Below are 24,252 nucleotides of genomic sequence, written 5' to 3' on the forward strand. Positions count from 1 at the left end.
CAAAAACGTTTTGTCTTCCTTATTATGCTTATGTCTTTTCTTCAACAAAATCAGTGATAAAGGCAGAATGGGACCTGCCTGGAACTGAGGCAGGAGGGGGGAAAGGGTGAGGGAGGAGGGCAGGGTGGAGAAATGACCCAAACAATGCATGCACATGTGAATAAATGAACAACAACAACAAAAAAGAGTTGGAGGCTTGGGTCAAGCAATAGAGCACCAGTCTAACAAGTGCAAAGCTCTGAGTTCAAACCCGAGTACCATCAACAAAAAACAACAACAAAAAACCACTTAAAATCTACTCTGTTAGCAATTTTCAAATATTTGATATTATTATGAACTGTAGTCACCATGGTTTACAATTGAGCTCTTGCACTCATTCGTCCTGTTTAACTGAAATTTGTGTACTTTGACCAACATTTCTCTAGACTCCCCAGTTTCTATGAGTTTGATTTTTTTTAACAATCAACATAAAAGTGAGACCATGTAGTATTTGTCTTTCTGTGCCTGGGTTATTTCACTGAACATAATATACTCCAGGTCCATTCATGTTGTAAATGCTGTTATTTCCTTGTTTCTGACTGAACCATATTCCATTGTGTCATTAAAAAATCCATTAATCGTGGGGTTTTATTTAAAAAAATGATATGGTCAGTTTCTTAGCTATTGGACAGACAGAAAACACTTTTTTAAAAAACCTAATTCCCTTGAAATATTGGGTGAAATTCTCAAAAATACTTTTGACCATTGGAGTAAGAAGTTGCAAGATAGTGATGAAATTCTGTATTAAACTCAGCCTTCACTAAACTCTCTTTTGCCACCATTTGACCTGTATGTTTATTGCATTTCCCTCTCAGGAAAGACTATGGTGTCTCCTAGAAGACTACCAAGCAAAGAGATGAACACACAAACTTGATCTCAGGTCAGGATCTAAGAGCCAGGGAGGAAAAGACACTTTGATTTCAGCTCAGTGTTTATCAATCATATCATCCTTAGGCATTTATTCCTGGGTCTTAAGGGGGGGCGGGTAATGAGTGAGCTCTCCTTCAGTTGTTGGGAGTCTGGAAAGCCCTCTCTGCTAATCTGTTACAAGGAAGAACAGCATGTAGGGTGAGGGGTAGAATTTGAGTGTACCCTTTTGAGTGCCATTGCTTTGGAACATGGATGGACAGAGGCATGGCTTGATCAAACCAGAGAAGACACTAGAGAGAACACGACAGGACCTACAATTAGTACTAGCAGTAATCAGTGTAGGAGGATACAGAAGTCCCTTGAGTAGTACCAGAAGCATGAAGTGGTTTCTATGTGGCTTTGTGGAGTGGAGATTCCACCATTGGTTTCATGATGGGTGTGTAGGCGTTCATGGTTTGCAGAGTATCATTGTGAATCCTTGACAACAGGAAGCAAAGCTGAGGCCAGCGCAGTACAGAAAAAAAATGGTAAATACTTCAAAGAAGCTGAAAGGATTCAGTTTTGAGTATATGTGGTCTAAGATCCTACCAGAAAGCATGAGGGGTAGTTTGAATTAAAGATAAGAGATCTATAGTGGTTGCATCTGTATTACAAACACCTGGATTGGGTTTATAATTGTGACCCTAAATATATTTTCATTCTGTTGTGGCCATTAGTAACATACATGTTCAAATATTTGTGATAAAAATAGCATATAGGCACTTGTGTTAAGTGCATAATTCAAATTGTTCCAGCAAATATGTGAAGAAAACCATTTTCCCCATAGTGCACATAGGCTAGATTATTTTAGAAGTGATATTGTATGAAACTGTTTACATTGTTCTCATTTATAGCTGTTTTCCCTTAAGATGGAAAACAGGTGTTATATAAAATTTATAGAACATTTAAAAATTTTTTTTGCTTCGGGACATTGCAACTATTATTAAGAAAAAGAAAATATATAGGAAAACCATTTGCTTTAGGTTTATTGAACTGACCTGGATTTGTGTCTTTAAATACCATTTGCTCCTAAGTGATTTTAATCTCTTTCATTGATTTGGGAGGCTAAAAATAAACACTCAGGAAAGCATCCTTCTCACTGAAATATAGAAATATTCTATGTAGATTTCAAATGTATAAAGTATTTGCTCAGCTTACACAAATAAATTGTTTTATTTTTATTTATGTATATTAACTGTTCAAAGGATTTCATTGTGATTATTTCCATACGTGCATATATGGACTTTGATTATATTCACTCCTCTATTACTCTTTTTATTTCTTATTACCATATTATTGTTGTATTGGGGGTACATTGTGATCTTTAAAAAAGTTCTTGCAATATATCCTAGTTAAATTCACCCCCTCTATCATTCCTTTACCTCCACTCCCTTTTCCTAGAACAGTTTCAACATTTCTCACTGTTCCATTTTCATACATGAGTACATAATATTTCAACCACATTCACCTTCTTACACCTTTCCTTATATCCTCCTTGCTCCAAACAGGACCTGTTTTAACTTTCTATCCTCTGTTTTTGAAAAAAAAAGGCATTTTTGTTTGTTTAAGATAGCTGTACAGCTTCATTGTGACATTTCCATGTATATGTGTGCTATATCCTGAATTGGCTCATCTCCTCCACTTTTCTCCTTTCTACTTTAGCCCCATTTTTATGGTGATTTCAACAAGTTTAAAAATTCTATATTCATTCTTGTATGGGAAGTACATCACCCATATTCACCTTCTTTACATCTTTCTTTTACTTTCCCTTCCCATTAGCACCCTCCATTTAGTGTGACCTGGTTTTCATTCTTGTCCTTCATTGCTTAGGTGTCTGTTTATTGGTCAGTAGAATTTTGCCTTGGTGTTATACCTGTACATGCATTGTACTTAAGTCAGTGTAACAGCCCTTGACTGTACTTCCTTGCCCTTTTCCCCCATCCTGTGCTGCTTAACAGTTATTAGTTTGTTTCCTTGTGTCTTGTTCCTACTCAGATATGATGTGCTTCATTATTATTTGCTATCTTTCTTTCCTTCTTTTCCTCCTCCATTGGTTTCCTCTACCAGTCCCACTTTTGGACAATGCTCTGTATATATTCTGGTATATATAATATTGCTTATATTTGTTCTGGATCTTTATTTCACATGCAATAAAAAACATGACTTTTGGCTTTCTCCCATCCAAGTACTAACCAGGCCCAACCCTGCTTAGCTTCTGGGTGTTCAGGTGTCTTTATTGTAACCTAACTTACATTCCTTTGAGTATATCCCTAGGAGTGGGATTGCTGGATCTCATGGCAGTTCTAGTTTTAGTTTTTTGAGGAGCCTCCATACTGTTTTCCATGATGGTTGTATTAATTTACATTCCCACCAGCAGTATCTGAGGGCTCTTTTCTCCCCACATCCTTGTCCACATTTGTTGTTGTTTGTTCTATTACTCTTTATTATTCTTCCCTCTTTTTTTTGATGGTACTGGAATTTGAACTCAGGGCCTTTTGCTTGCTAGTCAGGCACTCTACTACTTGAGCCACACTCCCAGCCCTTTATGCTTTAGTTATTTTTAGAATAGGGTCTTGCTATTTACACCCAGGCCAGCCATAATGCTTTTTAAAAAATGCTTCCCATGTAGTTCGGATCTCATGTGTATCAACACACCCAGTTTACTGGTTGAGATGGTGCCTTATAAATATTTTGCCACAGTCTGGCCTTGAACCACAGTCCTCCCCATCTCTGTCTCTTAAGTAGCTAGGATTATAAGCATGAGTCACTCTAATTTTTTAAATGTAGGCACTCATAACTACAAACTTTCCCCTAGCATTGCCTTTGCTGTGTCCTAAAGTTTCTGATAAGTTGTGTTTTCATTTTCATTTGACTCTAGGAATTTTCTAGTTTCTCCCTTATTCTTTCAATGATCCACTGAGTATTCAAAAGTTTTATTCCATTGTAGCCTGATAAAATACAGGAGGTTATTTCAACTTTCTTTTATTTGTTGGTATTTGCTTTATGTTCTAAGATATGAGCTATTTTTGGAGACAGTTCCATGGGCTGCTGAGAAGAATGTCTTGGTATAGATGTCTGTTAAGTCCTTTTGATATATAATATCACTTAATTCTAAAGTTTCTTTGTGGACTTTTTGTCTGGATGACCTAGCTACTGGTGAGAATTCTACTGGTGGGTAGAATTCACCCACTATTATTGTGTTGGGGTCTGTCTTTGCTTTTATGCCCAGAAGTGTTTGTTGTTTTATGAAATTGGGTGCAACAAGGTTTGGTGTATATATGCTTAAAATTGTTATAGCCTCTTGATAAATTGTCCCTTTATTAATATGAGGTGACCTTTGTCTTTTCTGACTGGTTTTGTTTTGAAGTCTGCCTTGTCAGGTGTGAGTATAACTACTCTTGCTTGCTTTTGGTCCCTGTTTGCTTGGAATGTCTTTTCCATCTATTCACTTAAGCTTGCCTTTGTCTTTGCCAGTGAGATGTGTTTCTTTAAGGGATTGAAATATGTCTTTCCATGACCTCTTGGCTTTTAGAGTTTCTGTTGAGAAATCTGCTGTTTTTCTAATGGATTTGCCTTTATATGAATTGGTGCTTCTCTCTTGCAGCTTTCAGTATTTCCTTGTTCTGTGTACTCAGTGTTTTAGCTATAATATGGCATAGAGAGATTCTTTTCTGGTCCGGTCTATCTGGTGTTCTAAAAGTCTATCCGTGAATGTCCTTCTCTTTTCCAAGGTTTGGGAAATTTTCTGCTGCTATTTTGTTGCGCTAGTTTTCTATGCTTTTACCTCTTTCTATGCCCATAACTTGCCCATGACTCATAGGTCTCTTGTTTGTCTGTTTTTGCAGTGCTGCGGATTGAACTGTGGGTCTTGCACTTGCTAAGCAAGCATTCTATCACTTGAGCCATGCTCCAAGTCCTTTTTTGCTCTTATTTTGTTTTCCAGACAGGGTCTCATGCTAACTTTGCTGAAGCTGGTTTTGAAACTTGGACCATGATCCTCTTATATCTGCTTCCTGAGTAGCTGGAACCATATGTGGGCACAATGATACCCAGCTTGATTTGGTTTGTTTATTTGGCAGTAATGGGGTTTGAAATTAGGGTCTTGTGCTTGTTAGGTGAGTGTACTACAACTTGAGCCATGATCCCAGCCCTTTTTAGTTTGGTAATTTTTTTTTTTTTTGCCCAGGACCTGCTTTGGACCATGATCCTGCTACCTCTGCCTCCTGCATAGCTGAATTATAGACATGTATCATCGTACTAGGCTTGTCCTTCAAAATAGGGTCTCGCTAACTTTTTGCCTGAGCTGGCCTGAAACACTATACACCCAACCTCTGTCTCCCAAGTAGCTGGGATTATAGCAAAAACCACTAAGCACAGCCAGCATGGTTTGAGATAGGGTCTCTCTAACTTTTGCCTGGGCTGAAATTGCCTCATTAATGGGACTACAGGGATGCATTACCATGCCTATCTGTGTAGGGATGGTCTTTTAAAGGTGCCCCACAGGGCTTGTGTGTTTTGTTTGTATTTTCTTATTTGTGGATGTGTGAGCATGCCAGCCTAGGGGTGTCCCCTGAATGTGTCATAGAATGGAGGGAGCAAACAGAGCGGTGAACTACAGATGACAAACTGAGGCAATCAGGTTCTTTGCCTTCAGGTCTCAGTGCTTTCAGATCCTGCCCAGCCGCTAATTACCCTGTGGGAAGGAAGAGGCTGTGGAAATCACATGGTCTGTAGGACCTGGACACAGAGATATCAGTCTCACCTGGCAACAACCCCATCCAGATGGGAGGCAGAGACTGAGCACTGCACCAGCCATAGGCTCAAGCTCTGTTCCTTCACTGATACTCAGGTGCTGTAGTTCTTTCCTCAGCAGAAGTAGTGGCAACACCCTCCACTGTGCCCCTCACTCTCCTTACTCTCCACTACTTAAACTTCTCAGTGGGCCACCATCATATCCTGCTCCTCCAATAGCCATCTCTCAACCCAGAGGCTGTGGCAGGGTGTCCCCAGGCTCCCAGAAACATGATTGTTCCTTGTTTTCAGGTCCCTAGTGTAGCTCAGTCTTAGGTGATATGCCCCTGTCAGAATGGTACCTGTACTCTGAGATAGAGAGTGACAAAATGTCTTTCTTCTCCAGTGCTAGCCTGTCACACCCGTCACCACGCTGAGTTGAAGGCTTGTGGAAAGTGTGGGTCTTTCCTGTGGCCAGGTCTGACATTCTGCCACCAGGGCTATTTAGCCCTGTCCTCTTTCTGTTTCTCTGTGCTTTTCAGCTGTCCTGCCCTTCTTTCATGACTCCTGGTACTCTTCTTCTCTTTTTCTCTTCAGAATATAGACTCTCCTCTGTTAATGTGTGAATTCTCATTCACAGGTTCAAATGGAGGAAGCTTCTAAGTCCTCTGTCTTGCCCTGCCTCTTTAAATCTCTCTCTTATTTTTTAATGAAAAGAACAGCAGAGTTCTAGAACAATGTTTAGTTGGAGAGAGAGCATTTTAATTGAATATTTGAATTTCGGGAACATCAACAGAATAACAAAACCTTGACGTTTTTTTCTTCACTGAAGAAAATAACTGCTTATCTTCAGGTATTCGGACAGATTTCCCCCAGGAAATTAGCGGAAAGACTATTCCTATTGTCTTTGTCTTTTTCTGCAAGTGTAAAAATTGAAGCCATTGGTAACAGTTGACTGACTCTTAAGCAGTCATTTTTATATCCTCTCTTCAAATTGATATTGGTGAAACTTCCAACATATGACTTTGAAGAATATTTTATAAAACCTATCGAATGTAGTTGGCCAAAGAAAGAATGTTTATAAAAGTCATTTTAACATTCAAGTATATAACTTTATTATTTAAATTCATTGGTGACATATAGATTCATACATTTAAACCACTGGGCTTATAGGCCAGTGAAATTTTTGTATCTTTAAAATAAAAAAGTGATCACAAGAAATCTATTTATATGATGGTGAAAGGATGCTTTAGATTTTTAGAATCAGAAATGCTAGAACTAAAGATCATTTTGCTCATTGTATAGTGGGCCAATGACTTTCTTATTACAAACCTAGCTTTGGAACATAAAAGGAGAGAAACTCTTCAGTTTTCTGATACATTAGTGATGTAATAATGAGTGTCTTAGCATTGGAAGATTACTGAATTGTTAACCTTTATCTTCTGAATATTTGGTGAAAAATTTAGAAGTTATTTTTATAAGAACTTTCTCATATCAGTGCAATTCTATATCTATCTATAGAAATATCTATTTCAAACTATCTATTGAAATATCTATATTTCAAACTTTGTTAGGTCACTATTTTAGCTATAATTCAATAGTTGCATTTTCATTTTAGGAAAATTTTTGCTACAAAAAATGTTATGGCTTTAGTATTTTATGTTTTCAGCACAAATTAGTCCTTAATCTCCAAAACTTCCAATTGGAGTTTCTTTTTAATAGTTTTTTATTAGAAAGAAATTAATAAAAAATAAATTTTTCTTTAACTTTTATCAGATTAATTGACCCAAAACCCTGATCAAAAAGTGGGAAGTCCTGAACCCTTTGCTTCACAAGATAAAAAGCTTGCCTACAAGTTATCAGATTTGTTAGACATAGATTATTAATTTTGTCTAAACTAAGCCTAATAATTATATTAATTGCTTTCATACAGAACTATTCTTCTGTATGATAAAAAGCTTTATTACCTGAACGAACTCTTAAATGCAATATATAAATATAAGCAATCCTAAGTTCATGAAGAAGACATAAGGTTTGAATGAATGAAGGTATAATTGGAAGGATCAGGGGTGTGATTAATATCTAATGTCAGGTACTTTAGAATCTAAGCAGCAGTATTTTGAACTGTGTACATAAATTTATTTACAAGTAGGATAATATTGGTAAGCTTATTAGAAAATCTTTGATATGACAATCTTTGGTGGCCTTTTAAATGTGAGGGAAAAGCAGTGTATTTATACTTAACCTTTGAATCACCGCAGTTACTTACATATTTGAAACCTCTGTGTTTAGAAGTCAGGAACTTCTACTCTGAGGATTCTAGGTCCAGCAAGCACATGGTGCATTCAGGCCTTGGGAGACTCAGGATAAAACCCTGCAGCAATTATGCACTCCACAGCACTCTAGTGGTTTGCCAGTTAGAGCGCTTTGCAATTTACCAGGAGGGAGGGCCTTAGGGGAAGAAAGAATATGGCTCAATTAATTAGAACTTGTTAGCAAACTTCAACTATTACCCTATTTAGATTTTCAAATCACTGATATATCAAATACCCACAAGATTTGGAAAGGAAGTAAGAATAAGCAGTTGAGAAAACTAATTTGTCCACCATAGCACTACTTCTTGAAGGTTCTGTGAGTAGCAGACTGATTTTTGTAAATTAGCCTTTCTGTGAAAATGAAAAAAGAAATGGAACTGGATTTCTCTATTGCCCACTTGCTGTTTCTAACTGTGTTGTGTCTTGTGTGTTTCATTTTGACTTCCTGGATAAAATTCAATAATCTTGATGACCACCTGTGAATTCCTATGAAAGACTAATGTTAATGAAATAATTATTGAAGCTTATCTAGAGCTTTTTAAAATAGGTTTTTGTCTTTCATTTATTCATCATATCTTTAAAATATGTTGTTAATATATACAAAAGCTAATGATTCTTCCTAATAATTTGGTTATTTGTCAAGATATTATTCAAATACTATCTTCTCTGTTCTAAAAGCATTCCAGCCAAATCTCTAATGGTTTCATGGATTGAAATCATATTACCTTCAAATCATAATTATGCAACATGTAGCTTTTTCAATAACTTTAGCTCACATTTCCTTTATTTTTGCCCTAACTACTTTAGCCATGATTTCTTTTTTTTCCCCCTTTATTATTGTGCTGGGTGGGGGTACATGTCTTAGCCAAGATTTCTAAGGGAATTTTGGATAATATTCGTAGTGGACCTCCCAGTCATAGTTTGTGTTGTTGTCATCAGTTTTTTTTGTTTCTTTGGGTTTTTGCTATTTTGTTTTGATATATAGTAGAATGAAGACTTGGTTTAAGATGAATATTTTTGTTGTATTAGGAAATATTGTTTTGGGTGGGGATATAGCTCAGTGCTAGAGTGCTTATCCGGCATTTGCAAGGTTCTGGGATTGATCCTTAGCACTACAAAAGAGAGAGAGAGAGAGAGCGAGAGAGAGAGAGAGAGAGAGAGAGAGAGAGAGAGGGACACAGAGAGAGAGAGAGAGAGAGAGAGAGAGAAATATTCTTTTAATTTTAGTTACTTTTCATCTAAAAATATTTGTGTATCAACCTTACAAAAGTAGTAAGCAGATTTAATATGGCAGAGTATATTTGAGTTTGACAGTGTTCCCATTACCTTACATTGTACTCAGGTTACCTGCTTTTCACAGATGCAATTCGTATGTTTATGTAACCTGTTTAGCCCCATGGACATTTAAAATCAAGAACTTTGTATTCGATTTTCAAAGTGCAAAAAATAGGATGGTCTCTCAAATTTATTTATAATGTTCTAGTCACCAAGTTTGATTTCCATTTTCTAGGTTTCATGCCTTTAAAAGAAATAATGCTCAGGAGAATGTTCTACTTGGAAAAATGTTGGTGAATGACCACAACTTGATCAAATTTTTTAGTTTACAAGTAGGACCATGCGTATTTAAGTTATAGGATATTATACAAAATATGCTGCTTGGTGGTAGAAAGTGAACCAAAACAGATGGGTTCACAGGAAAAGGACAAGAATGGAGCCAATAAAAACCTGCCGAACAGATAGGAGCTTTCAGATTTTCTTCCTTTCTAGCTAATGGAGCTGATTTGAAAGGAAGTGATTGCCTTGTTGAGTCAAGACACTCTGATGATTTGTACTAACCTTCCTCTGGTGGGCAATTTCATTCTCACTCTTACAGCCCCCAAGGAACTGCATGGGTGCACACTGGAGGGTTTCCTGACTGAAGTTCATGTATGGTGTAATTTAAGTAAGAGCCCTGATTATGTACTGTGCTGCTCTGAGTTAAATGATAGGAAAACCTGATATGTGTGGAAGGGCAGAAGGCAAGTACATGTGTTTTTCTCCCCCAGCTCAGAAAAAAATAGCATGAGAAATGTATTAACTGATGCTGATTTTAAACACTGAATGCTAACATTAGGAAGTTGGAAGCAAAGCTGGAGTAAGAAGAGCATTGACAAGATTGACAATTAGCTTACTGATTTATTACTTTCTGTACCATATCCAGTTGCTTTCACGTATAGCCATATTTCAACATATGTGTATATATGTGTGTGTGATTGTCATCTTACTCATCTGAATATCACAAAGAGTTAAATATCAGACATACTAAAAGCTATTGTATTTGTATTGCTAAATGCCCTACTTTGAATTTCTCAGTGGGTCTATTAATTTTCCTGTGAGATGATTTTAGATATATCCAAAAGCATACTCTGAATTATTAGGACTCGTTTAGGAATTCATGCTATTAGCAATCTAGCTTCTGGTAATGTATACCCTATCCTAGAACTATCCTGTTTTATTAAATCCCTACGCCGCCCAATGAAATATGAGCAAAGGGAGCTAGCTGTAGCATGAAGCTCATTGTTTCTGAATTTATAAGAGATTTTGTGAGTGTTACCATCCTTAACTCTGTCTGCTGTGTTCAAATTTTGGACTTTTCAGGGCAAGATACAACAATAGACAGGAATACTCATTTAGTATTTGAAACTGGATTCTTATTTGATTTTTAAACTGATTTGTGTTACAGCAAGCAAATATCAAAACAGTATTACAAATAACAGATAGTAAAAAAATGCAGTATAGTTTTATTATCTCAATTGAGTTAAAGCCACAGTGGTTTAATTCTGAGTGAAATCCTATGTTGAAGAGATGGGACTCCCACCCTCTCCTGGGAGCTGATCATCCACATCTGGCCCTGTTATTTTCTTCTTATCACTTTATCATCATCATCTACTAAAATGTGTATAAAACATACACATTTATTACATTTATTCTTGCACTCACATGATGTAAGCTCTGTGAGAGGAGGGATTTGTGAGTGTTTTATTTAACTGAGCTAGTTACACAATAAGCACTCAGTAAATATTGATTGAATGAACGAGTGGGTAGGACACCTCACATGAAAATAAGGTTACACTGTGCAGCTATGTATAATAATTTGAATAAAAACTTAAACTTGATTCTATGAAGAGATGAAGCATGAAGAGATTTGGATTCCATTACTTACTAAATTGTACCTTTAGGAGGCTGAGAAAAATTGAGGGACGTGTACTAATAAAATGTGCTCTCTGTGTACATATGTCTTCATGTCTTTTCTCCTTGGCCCATCTTCCCCTTCTGTCAAAAATTCCTTTCCCCTGAATTTTTGACTTGGCTATTTCCTAATCACAATCTTAGTTCAGGTAGCAGTTGGTCCAGGAAGGCTTCTCTGGAGCCCCTAACAAGGCTTAGGTGTTCACTATCTATGCTCACAGGGGTTCCCTCCTGTACTACACTAAAGCAGACTAGGCTATGTGTACTCAGCTCCCTATTTCTCTCAGCAGGCTATGCTCAAAGGCGAGGGTCATAGTTCTTTCGGCCTTTTGTTTTTTAAATCTAGTCATGATGTTTAGTTCCTAAACAGCATTTAGTTAAAAAAAGAAGCGAGGGGGGGGGGGAGCGGATTCTTAAAGAAAGAAGGGAGTGGGAAAAGAAAGGAAGAGAGGCATAAAATGCAATGCAAAGGTGATGATTGCTGCTAATTTTATTCTGCAATGAATATCTAGTCAATGAAAGGATCTGGGTTTTACAATAGGTTTCTGAGAGGTTTGTTTAGTTAATAGATCCAGATCATATTAGTAGCACTTTGGGTGACTGGGTTTATACCAGGCACTGAGGATGATACAGTGAGCAAAGAGAAGCCTTTGTCTTCACTGAGCTTGAATTTCAGTAAGGGAGACAGATGGCAGACAAATATAACACTACACATGTAAAACAATATATAGCAAATGTCAGGTATAATAGAAAATGCACATATATTATTAGAATATATGAATCCTATGAATATATAACATAATGTATGGATTTTAAGGGGAACCTATATCAGAAGGGTCAAGGTCTGCCCCTTGGCACATGTAACACATCTTGGAATTCTTTCTTTCTAAAAGGTTATATGTAGTAATCCAGAATGGGAAATACCAAATGGATCACTGTAGGTATGGCATTGGTAACTTACAAGTGTTCACCAACCCAGAGCCCTGAAGGGAGACCATGGTTTGAACAACTCCTAATGTGCAAGCTTCCTTCATGCACATATGGGCAGACCCCAATGTCTCACCTGACAGAATGATGAAAATGGTTTGGGAACTAAAAACCAAATACAGCCATCCCTTGGTATCTGAGGAGGATTTGTTTCAGGAATCTCCATACCAAAATCCACGGATACTCAAGTACATCCATGGCATAATATGTGCACAGAACCTATGGACATCCTTCTGAATACTTTAACTTGTTTCTAGATGTAATACAATGTAAATGCTATGTACATAGTTGTTACACCATATTGTTTAGGAAATAATGACAAGTAAAATGTGTGCATGTTCATACAGATGCAATTTTTTCTGCATATTTTTGGTGGTCACTGGCTGAATCCACAGGTATGGAATCCATGGGTATAGAAAATACACTGTACACTTTTCCAGCCCTTCTTATTAAGGATGATTTAATTTTTCTAAGGCCTTGATTGTCTTGGTATTATTTACTAGGCATTATTATTATTATTATTTTATTTCTTGATGTTATTATTTTATCAAGCAATGAACTTGAGTTTTGTATTGTGTTGGAGAAGCTTCCAAGCTATTATGGGCACTATTTGATGACTGATGCTGGTAAGACAATATAATAAGGAATATGCTCCCATCCTTGCTTTAATATACTTGAGATATTTTGCCAGAATGTAAAAGCATGTGCTTAGAGTATCACTGTTCATTGTGATAGAAACAAACAAACATGCAATTGCAACATACAATGTAGAATGTTTGGTGCTGGAGCAGTACATGAGAATTGGATTACAAAAAGAACTAATAATCCGATTAAAAGATGGGCAAATGAACACAGCTCTCAAAAGAAGTACAAATATCCAATAAACACATGAGGAAGTGTTCAACATTCTTAGCTATAAAAAAATGCAAATAAAAACATCATTGAGATTCCATCTCACCCCAGTCAGAATGGGTGTTATCAAGAGAACAAGAAACAACAAATGTTGGTGAGGATGCAGAGAAAAAGCAACCTTATACACTATTAGTGGGAATGTAAATTAGAACAGCTACTCTGGAAATCAATGTGGAGTTTCCTCAAAAAGCTAGAACTAGAATTACGATATGAACTGATTATACCACTCTTGGGCATATATCCGAAGGAAAGTAAGTCAGCATACAATAGAAATACCTGCATTCCATTTTTATTCCAGCACTGGCCAAGATATGGAATCAGTGCAGGTGCCCATCAACAGTTGAATGGATAAAAAAATGTGGCAAATAAACATAATGGAGTATTATTTAGCCTATAAATAAGAATGAAATTATGTAATTTTCAGGAAAATGGATAGAATTGGAGATCATAATGTTAAGCAAAATAAGCCATACTCAGCAAGACAAATAACACATTTTCTCTCTTATGCAGAATCTAGATATCAAAAAAAGAACAAGATAAAAAGGTAGACTGTTTGGAGGAAAACCAGTGATAACAGAGAGGATAAAAGAGAGGGTATGAGGAAGAATATGATCAAAGCACATTGTGTACTCATACGAAAATGTCACAATGAGACCCATTTAAAAATATTGTAAGAAAAGACCATGAATAGCCCAAGATAATACTGAGCAAAAAGAGCAGTGCTGTTATCACAATACCCAACTTCAAACTCAGAGCCACAGCAATAAAAACAGAATGGTACCAGCACAAAACCAGGTATGAAGACCAGTGGAACAGAATAGAAGACCTGGATATGAATCCACTCAGCTATGCCCACCACATTTTTGGCAAAGGTACCAAAAAACATATGATGGAGAAAAGACAGCCTCTTCAACAAATGTTGCTGGGAAAACTGGATATCTGCCTGCAGAAAATTGAAACTAGATCCATGTTTGTCACCCTACAAGTATCAAATCAAAGTGGATTAAGAACCTTAATATAAAACCTGAAACAAAGCTAGACTTTCTCAGTAGAACTCAGTTGACTTAGCAACTAAGAGAAAGGATTGACAAATGGGATTACATGAAATTAAAAAGCTTCTGCACAAGAAAATAAATGGTTTCTAAACTGAAGAGGCCACCCACAGAATGGGAGAAAATCTTTGCCAGCTATACATTAGACAAGGGACTATAACCAGAATACACAGGGAGTTCAAAAAATTAAACTCCCCCCAAATCAATGACCCAATGAAGAAATGGGCAAATGAACTGAACAGAGCCTGTTCAAAGGAGGAAGTCCAAATGGCTAAAAAAACACATGGAAAAATGTTCTCCATCCCTGACCATAAAGGAAATGCAAAGAAATGCAAATCAAAAACCACACTAAGATTCCACCTCACTCCTGTTAGAATAGCTACCATCAAGAACACCAAAAACAACAAATGTTGGTGAGGATACAGAGAAAAAGGAACCCTTTTACACTGCTGGTGAGAATGTAAGCTAGTATAACCACTATGGAAAACAGCATGGAGGCTCCTTAAAAAACTAAAAATAGATCTGCCATATGATCCAGCAATACCACTCTTAGGGATATTTCGGAAGGAATGTGAGTCAGCTTACAACATAGGCACCTGTATCCATGTTTATTGCAGCACTATTCACAATTGCTAAGCTAGGGAAACAGCTAGGATGCCCCACAACTGACAAATTCCACCTAAGAAAATGTGGTATTTACATGCAATGGAATTTTAGTCAGCCACAAAGAAGAATGAAATTTTGTCATTCACAGGTAAATGGATGGAACTGGAGAACATCATCTTAACTGAAGTTAGTCAGACTCAGAAGGTCAAAAATTGCATGTTTTATTTCATATGTATATTATAGACCTAAAACAAATGCAGCAATATTTTGAGACATGGGTCACACTAAGGGGAGATGGTACATGGGAGGATAGGGCAAGTGAAGGAAATTAAAAACTTGAATGTGGTTGACGTGCTTTTTATGCAGGAATGAATACAGAAATCTTATCCTGGCTTGGGCCACCATAGGAAGGGGGCTAGGGATGAGTGAAGAGGACTAGAGAAGATGAACCAACTGGGTAATACACATATGCATGGAAATATCACAAGGAAACTTCCTGTATAGCTATCTTTATCCCAAACTAGCAAAAACATCATGTTTTTATTTTTATCTTTTTTCTTCTACAAAATCAGAACAGGAGGGAGGGACAGAATCTGTGGAGGGGGTGGGGTTAGCACTAGTGGCATGGATAAGGGATAGGAGGATGAATACAGTGCAAATAATGTGTACACGTATGTAAATGCAAAAATGATACCTGTTGAAACTATTCCAGGAATCGGGGGAGGAGGGATGAAGGAGAGGGGAGAGGGGGTAAATTCAAATCTGATATATTTGATACATTGCAAGAACTTTTATAAATGTAAATGCCACAATGTATCCCCATCCAGCACAACAATAAAGGAAAAGTAAAAATCTTTAAGTATGTTAAAAAGAAGAGGGAGGGATTGTGGGGAGAGGGGATAAGGAAGAGTAATAGTGGGTATAAACATAATCAAAGTGCAGCATATGTATGTATGGAAATATCACAATGGAATCCCTTACTTTGTACAATTAATATTCATTAATAAAAATAGTTAAAAAACTCAATGCCCTGTTGCCCTCAAAAAACCCCCAAAGAGTTGGGGGAATGTAGCTCAGTGGTAGAGCACCTTACACCATGCACAAGGCCCTGGGTTTGATCCCCACACACACAAAAAAAGAAAGCAAAAAAGACATTGATGATATACCACCAAGATTCATCCCAGCCTAGTAGTTGTTGACAGATTCAGAAAAATGAAACATTAATCTTTTCTTTATTGAGACCTCAAGGTAAAGCGAATTTTCAGTTCTTATATTTACTAATGTTGATAAAACAGACTGATGGCAAAAAATGTGCTGGCCTGGAAACAGAAATGAGACCTAGGCTCATCAACATTTCTCTTAACCTTGGAAAAGGAGCTGCTGTTTGGATTACTTTTGATCCTAAAACAAAAGGACTACAGAGTACTACAGGATACCCAAGAGATACTCACCTTTGTCCGTGAGTCGAACTCTCAAAGTTGTTGTTTTCCTTCTGCAAGGACTTATTTCTTTTGCAATGTCTGAGGCAACTTGAATTATCGTCAGAATAGGTTACATTTCACGGAATGCAAATTACTAGCAACAGACATATACATTTCAGTCTGCAGGAAGTATGAAACTAGATTTGGAAAATTGATAGCAGACCTTTTTCTCTATTACAAAGTCAAACCTGATGCCATACTTCGGATATTCAGATAAGGACAGAATAAGTGGGAAATGAGAAGTGAGAAATTTTGGGTTGTGGTGTTGAGATTGTTGATGTGTGTTGAATAAAATTTCTGGCTAACTCACTTGAATCTCTCCTCATGCTACTCAATTTGACATTAAAAAGACCTGTAAGCAGGCCTTTCTCTTTTCTTTTTTTTCCCTCCCTCCCTCCTTCCTTGCTTCTTTCCTCCCTTCTTCCATCTTCCTTCCTCCCTTTTCACATGTAAATGTGGAGCTTCTGCTATTTTCTCACAGTTAAAACACTACTAGGTTGGTTACAGAATCTGGCCACAATAGGATATATTTAATGAAATACAGTCTGTTAATAGGATTGTTAATGTATTCCACATTATTACAACCCAACAATGTCCATTTCTTGAGTATATGCAAAAATAGTTGGGCTTAAGCTTTTTCATTTTTTAATTATTATTATTTTAAAGTTTGCATTTCATAATTTTCTCATTAACTTTTCAGCAGCAGAAAGATAGCGTGAACTTGTTTCTTGAATTACCTTTCCTGACCTTTTGCAAGATGATAATTACTAAAAAAAGAGAGGGCTGGAAAACTTGTAAAAAAGTTAAGCTTATAAAGTAGCTAAAATGGTCCTGTGCTGGTGTCGATTTCGAAATTAACATTTTGGTTCATGTGCTTCTAATAATCACTGACCCTTACCTCGTGTACTTTCCACAGGAAATGAGTACAGCAGAAATTACTTTGACCCACTGATGGATGAGGAAATAAACCCAAGGCAGTGCGGGATGGAGGTCAGCAGAGAGGGTGAGCCAGAATTAAGTATGTAATTTTTGTGTCAGAATATTCTTTTCCATTCATGAAAATGAGGTGACAAAGATCACACATGCAGTTCTGTTTAGATTTTCCAGTTTACAATTTAAATGGTAAGTTTTAACCATTAACGACATGATGGGCAGTGGAGGTAATTTTGATCAAGGACTGCAAGCTGAGCAGATGAAAGAAGCATCAATCTGCTTTCATCTGACGCTACTGTGAGATGTTTGGTGCCATTCTGAGGCCCACTTTATGTGTTGAAGAGGAATTGCCACTTTGTAAGCGCATGTCTGCTTTGAGAATTTAAAATGAGCATCCTTCAGTACATCTATGCCTAGTGCATGAGAGTGCCAAAGCAGGAAGCCACCACCTAAGTTTTGAATCATGATACTGCAGAATTATGATAACAATGTACTCATCTCTAATCTTGAATCTAGTTGTGGTTGTAAAGTAACAACTTAAAATTGCTTCTTAGGTGTATACCACTCTGAGATTTTAAAGTTTACAAAACACTCTAGGATTTACAAAGATTATTGATGAGATAATGATGGTCACAAAAGTTCCTCAGACTCATACAGAAAATTCCATTCCGCTACTAGATACCAGTCATCAAACTTACACTTTTTAGTGAAAGACCGGACTACACTCTCACAAGTGCAGTGGAAAGATTATTTTACAAACTAGTTTTCAATAAATCTAAACTGATTTTTAAATAATGCAATATCCACAAATATAAGAGATTTTTGCAAGGTAAAATAAAGAGCTAGTGTTAGGGCTAGTTTTCAACAGTAGTTCAAAAGTCATGGTGAATTTGAAACTAGAAAATCTTAACGTTTTATTTAACTAGGCACACCTGATGGGTGAAAGACAATCCCAGTGTCTTCTGGGGAGAAGGGCGTCAACTGAATTGTTAGTTGAAGTCTGTTTAAGCTCTCTTACAGACCACAATGGGTGGGTATATATGGTTGCATTTTTGTGATGCAAGGTCTCTAATTTAGAAAGACATTTTAATAAGATATGTTGAGTGAACAAAGAATGAAGAATTATACATGGATAATATCATAGAACAAAATACAGGTTGAGAATCCCTTATCCAGAATTATAAGTGTTTCCGAGTTTGGATTTTTTTCATATTTTGAAACATTTACATAGTCATAATGAGATATCTTGGGGATAGAACCTATATCTAAACATGAAATTCATTCATGTGTGTATGTACTTATACACATCCTGGAGATTATTTGTACAATATCTTATTTTATTTTTTTACAGAACAATTCTTTTTTTTATTCATTTATTCACATATGCATACATTGTTTGGGTCATTTCTCCCTCCTGTCCACGCTTCTACCTCTCCCCCACCACTCCCTTCCAGGCAGAACTGTTCTGCGCTTTTCTCTAGTTCCGTTGAAGAGTAGAAATAAGCAATAATAAGAAAGACATAGCATTTTTGCTAGTTGAGATAAGGACAGCTATACAGAGAGATTCCTAGCATTGCTTCCATGTAGAAATGTGTTACAACTCAAGTTGATTCATCTCTAACTGATCTTTACACTGGTTCCTGATCCCCTTCTCGTGTTGACCTCTGTCACTTTAGGGTTTCTGTATTAATTCCTCTGGATTGGAGACATCAAATGCTTTCATGTTTTGGGTTTTCTGTCTAACCCCATACCTCCCATATGTGTTCTCCCTTTGTCATGTGACCCAAGTCCTACAACATTGCTGTATTTGCCCTAGATCTAAAGACCGCATATGAGGGAGAAGATATGATTTTTGGTCTTCTGAGTCTGGCTAACCTCGTTCAGAATGATGTTCTCCAGTTCCGTCCATTTACTTGCAAATGATAAAGTTTCATTTTTCTTCATGGCTGAGTAAAATTCCATTGTGTATAAATACCACATTTTCTTGATCCATTAGTCAGTAGTGGGGCATCTTGGCTGTTTCCATAACTTGGCTATTGTGAATAACACTGCAATAAACATAGGTGTGCAGGTGCCTCTGGAGTAATCTGTGTTGCATTTCTTTGGGTATATCCCCAGGAGTGGGATTGCTGGAGCATGTGGCAGATCTATGTTTAGATTTTTAAGAAGCCTCCAAATTTTTTTCCAGAGTGGTTGTACCAGCATCCCACCAGCAGTGTATAAGCGTTCCTTTTTCCCCACATCCTCGCCAACACCTGTTGTTGTTGGTATTTTTGATGATGGCTATTCTAACAGGGGTGAGGTGGAATCTTAGTGTGGTTTTGGTTTGCATTTCTTTTGTGGTTTGAGATGGTGAGTATTTTTTCATGTGTTTTTTGGCCATTTGAATTTCTTCTTTTGAGAAAGTTCTATTTAGCTGAGTTGCCCATTTCTTAATTGGTTCATTGATTTTGGGAGAGTTTAGTTTCTTAAATTCCTTGTATATTCTGATTACCAGTCCTTTGTCTGATGATAGCTGGCAAATATTTTCTCCCACTTTGTGGGTGGTCTCTTCAGTTTACTGACTATTTCTTTTGTTGTGCAGAAGCTTTTTAATTTTATGAAGTCCCATTTGCCTTTTCTTCCTCTTAGTTGCTGGGCTGCTGGGGTTCTATTGAGGAAGTCCTTGCCTATACCTATTAGTTCCAGAGTGTTTCCTGCTCCTTCCTATAGTAACTTCAGAATTTTGGGTCTGATATTAAGGTCTTTGATCCATTTTGAGTTGATACTAGTACAGGGTGATAGACATGGATCTAGTTTCAGTTTCTTGCAGATGGATAACCACTTTTCCCAGCAGCATTTGTTGAAGAGGCTGTCTTTTCTCCATTGTATATTTTTGGCCTCTTTGTCAAAAATAAGGTGGGTATAGTTGTGTGGATTCATATCCGGGTCCTCTATTCTGTTCCACTGGTCTCCGTGTCTGTTTTTGTGCCAGTACCGTGCTGTTTTCATTGCTATTGCTTTGTAATATAGTGTGAAGTCGGGTATTGTGATACTGCCAGCATTGCTCTTTTTGCTGAGTATTGCCTTGGCTATTCGTGGTCTCTGTTGTTTCTCCTTGTAGAGGTCATTCACATTTTTTGTTAAGTTTACTCCTAGGTACTTGATTTTTTTTGAGGCTATTGTAAATGGAATTGTTTCCATGTTTTCCTTCTCAGTTTGTTCATTGTTGGTGTATAGAAAAGCTAATGATTTTTGTAAGGTGATTTTGTATCCTGCCAACTTGCTGTACCTGTTTATGCTGTGTAAGAGTTTTTGGGTAGAGTTTTTTGGGTCTTTAATATATAGGCTCATATCATCTTCAGATAGGGATATTTTGACAGTTTCTTTTCCTATTTGTATTTATACAATATTTTAAATAACTTTGTGCATGAATGTTTCATAGTGTGGAGTTTTTCCATTTGTGGTATCATGTCAACATCCAAAAGTTCTGGAATTTGGGACATTTAGGATTTCATATTTTCAGATTAGGGATACTCAACCTGAATTGTTGGTCACTTATCCCATGCCATGGTCAGCTAATGTTGGCCAACTCCTGTGGCTGATCTAGATTCCACATTTCAGGGCATGCAGCTGGTCCTCTACACCTGCCACAGTCCAGTCTGGACTGGTGTGTGCCAAGGGAGGAATGGCCCAGCTGTCCCCCAGCAGAGGGGTCCCAGCAAGTCTTCTCCTTCACTACTGTATTTTGTTTTCAACTCCCCTACTTCCTTCTGCCAGCCCATTTTTATTCTCTTCTGCTTCCAGTTTTCTTTTCCTTATTGTTTTTCTTTCCTTTCTTCTTTCCAAAAAGTTTTCTTAACTGGAAAATGAATTTTATTATATTTATTTATAGTCTCTATATTCCTTGTCATTTGGAAAGACAAGACACATTAGATTTATTTTCCCTTTCAAATAGGCAAGGATTCTTGTTATTCATTTTATCTGTACTATTTGCCTCTCCTGCATGAAGTAGGGATTTGTAGTTGAACAGTGTTTCTCTCCAGTCTCCTAAGTGCTCTATTTTTTTTTTTTACCTTGCACTCAGTTTAATTTCCTGAATGTCAAATACTTGTGCTGGATTCGTATACAGTAAGAATAATGACCTAAAGGTCATATAAAATTCTTTGTAAGTACATACAGATTTGATTGACTCAAATACTCTCTTAAGTCAATCAAGTGTCATAGATTTTATAAAAGATTTTAGACACATTTTATAAGAAGGATGGAGAACGAAAGACTTTTTTTGTTTAAATTTCTACCTACCTTGAAAATATAATAACCCGAAGTATACGCTGTAAGCAGTACAGCTGGCCAACATTTATGTGGGACTGAGGAATTCTGGTAGAGTACTAACCAGACTCTGCATGTCAGTGAAGGCAATTAGAGAGACAGACTGGGAAGCCTCATCTCACGTTCCACCTCTTTTCCCAGCACCCTGCTTGTTGGGCTGTGGCCTCTGCCTGAGAGCTAGCTCCCTAGGAGAGGACACTTGCGATCTGAGGCCGTGTCTTTTATGACAGTTCCATTGTGCTGACATGCTTCTCCAAAGCTTCCTCTTAGCAGCTCTAATTTGGGACTTTGGAACAAACACAAAGCTAATCTCGGTACTTCCTATCCAGTGAGCAAGGACACAAGGGTAAGAAAGCAGAAGAGGAAGTCTGTGGGGGGTTCTGGCCAATTGGAATTGACCCTGGAGTCAAGTGCTCTATAACTTATGTTTTATTACTCTGAAACTGTGAATACCCACATAATACAAGTGACTGGTAAAAGATTGATTTGCTATATGGTTCTACCCCCTTTAGAGTGCTTTCATAAACATGCACAATGCTCCTAAGCCCTGTACTACATATGGTTTCAAGAAGAGAGAGTATAATAGAAGTTCCATGTGGGCAGGGACTCTGTGGGTCTTGTTCGTCCATCATTGTGTCTTCAGCAGTTAGTGTCTCAGTCATAAAAAGTATGATCGTTATCTGCCCCAAAACTAATAAACAACGTGAGGCCATGTGCTGGTTACACATGACCCAATGAGGGCGATGTGAATTGGTGGATTTTCAGAGTTTTCCAAATAGCCAATAGGATCATACTTTCTCTAACATACATACATGTTTTACATATATATATATATATATATATATATAGTGTGTGTGTGTGTGTGTGTGTGTGTGTGTGTGTGCGAGAGAGAGAGAGAGAGACAGAGAGAGAGAGAGAGAGAGAGAGAGAGAGAAGAACTGGTTCACCTACTCAATTGTGGGGTCTGCCAAATATATTTGTAGGGCAGTCTGGCAGCTGACAGGCTGGAGTGTCAGGTGAGAATTGATATGAAATTCAGGTAAGAATTGATGTTGCAGTCTTGAGTCCGAATTTTGAAGAGCAGCAGACTGGAAATTGATATATTTCTATCTTAAGTGTTCCCTTAAGGCCTTCGACTGATTGGATGAGGCCCATCTATATAACAGAGAGTAATCTGTTTCAAAGTCCACTGATTTCAGTGTTAATCTTTACTCAAAGTTGGTTGCTTTAGGTGTTAATAGCATCTAAAAAAATACCTTCACAACAACTAGACTAGTGTTTGAGCAAACAACTGGGTACCATACCCAAGTCAAGTTGACACATAAAATTAATAATCACAGGTTACATTTTAATAATAATTCTTTTACAGAACTGTGAGGGTTTGTTGATTTGACAGTCTCTGTCCTCTCTAACCACCAAACCTAACTCTGATTATTCTTTTTTTTGTCTTAAATCATTTATTTTTAATAAATGAAGAGATAATTATATTTGCTGTCCACAAATCTAATAAGTCATGTTAATATTTGAAAAATTCCTAACTGAATAGACTGCTTCACCCATCTTAGTGCATTGTAACATTGTAACATGGAAAAATTCAGTTTAGTTATATACATTAACTTCTAAAAGTTGAAAAGTCAATTTAGAAGTATTGGTTAGTTTGGTAGTTATTTGTTGAATGTCCATGACTTTAATTAAAGTCAGTGGGATGATATTTTTGGTTAAAGATGACAGAAAATTCATTACCACTCCTCTTATTCAAAAGTGGCATCTATTTCCTTATTTCTCCTTGACTGTCCCTATTATATTCTTTAATCCACAGAGTCTGATAGAAGTAATGCTGTGAATTGTCTGAAACTGTGCCTAAAGAGATTTGTGGTTCACAACTTACACACTTGGAATACTCCACTTTGGGAACTGTCATGCTATCAAAAATCCAAGATATAGGGAAGAAACTCTGCTTATTCTCATCACCATGTCTCTTTCCCGTTTGGCAGGACCCCAGTTACTAGCTACACATTTGTTGCTATAATTATTTCTTTAGTGCTTTCTTCTCCTCTAGACTTTACATATCTTAGGACATGGCACAATGCTTAGCTTGCAAATGGTGCTCAATATCTATTTGCTGACATGAAGACCTATGAAACTTCACGTGCTCAGTACCCCCACTGCACTCAGATGATTACTAAGTACGTAACAATACAAACAAATAAGGGTGGCTCCTCTTTGCGGAGTGGCTACTGCATGTCAAGAATGAAGCCAGGTGCTTTGTGCATGTTACCATCTTAACCTCACAACTGTCCAGTTTTATAGGAAAGGACATTAAAGCTGAGGGATGTTGAGAAACTGCACCCAAGGTTACAGAGCTACTTAGAGGCAGTCCTGGGATTTGGACACAGGTCCAGCTTTCTGTGTGCTGAAGATGGTGTATTTATATTAACTACACTGGCATAGACTTCCTTGTCTCTGCCTTGGATAGTGCTCATAAGATTTGTTAGCTTTATAAGTTTTGTGACTCTTCTACTAAGAGTTATGAAGATTTAGGCAATTCTGCAGTAAGCATGCTTCACGTAATCTACAAAATGGCCCATCATACCCTAAGCATTGGGGATGTTAGGAGGTCTGTACTGGCTCTTGGCAAGAAAAGAAAATCTGTAGGTCAACCAATATTTGAAAAGGCTATCTGGATCAAACAATGAGCAGAAACCACTAACTTTATAGGCTTTTTTGTATCACACTCTCAAACATCTA

General features: G+C 37.2%; 1 protein-coding gene across 1 annotated transcript in view; it reads left to right on the forward strand.

Moving 5' to 3' along the window:
* LOC109679565 (uncharacterized) overlaps positions 1-24,252 on the forward strand; it is a 370,197-nt gene that overhangs the window by 34,777 nt on the left and 311,168 nt on the right. Inside the window, 1 exon segment of the mRNA XM_074084838.1 lies at positions 17,177-17,278. Coding sequence (XP_073940939.1) covers positions 17,177-17,278 — 102 coding nt within the window.

This window comes from Castor canadensis, chromosome 8 (genome assembly GCF_047511655.1).
Source record: "Castor canadensis chromosome 8, mCasCan1.hap1v2, whole genome shotgun sequence".
Classification (NCBI taxonomy): Eukaryota; Metazoa; Chordata; class Mammalia; order Rodentia; family Castoridae; genus Castor; species Castor canadensis.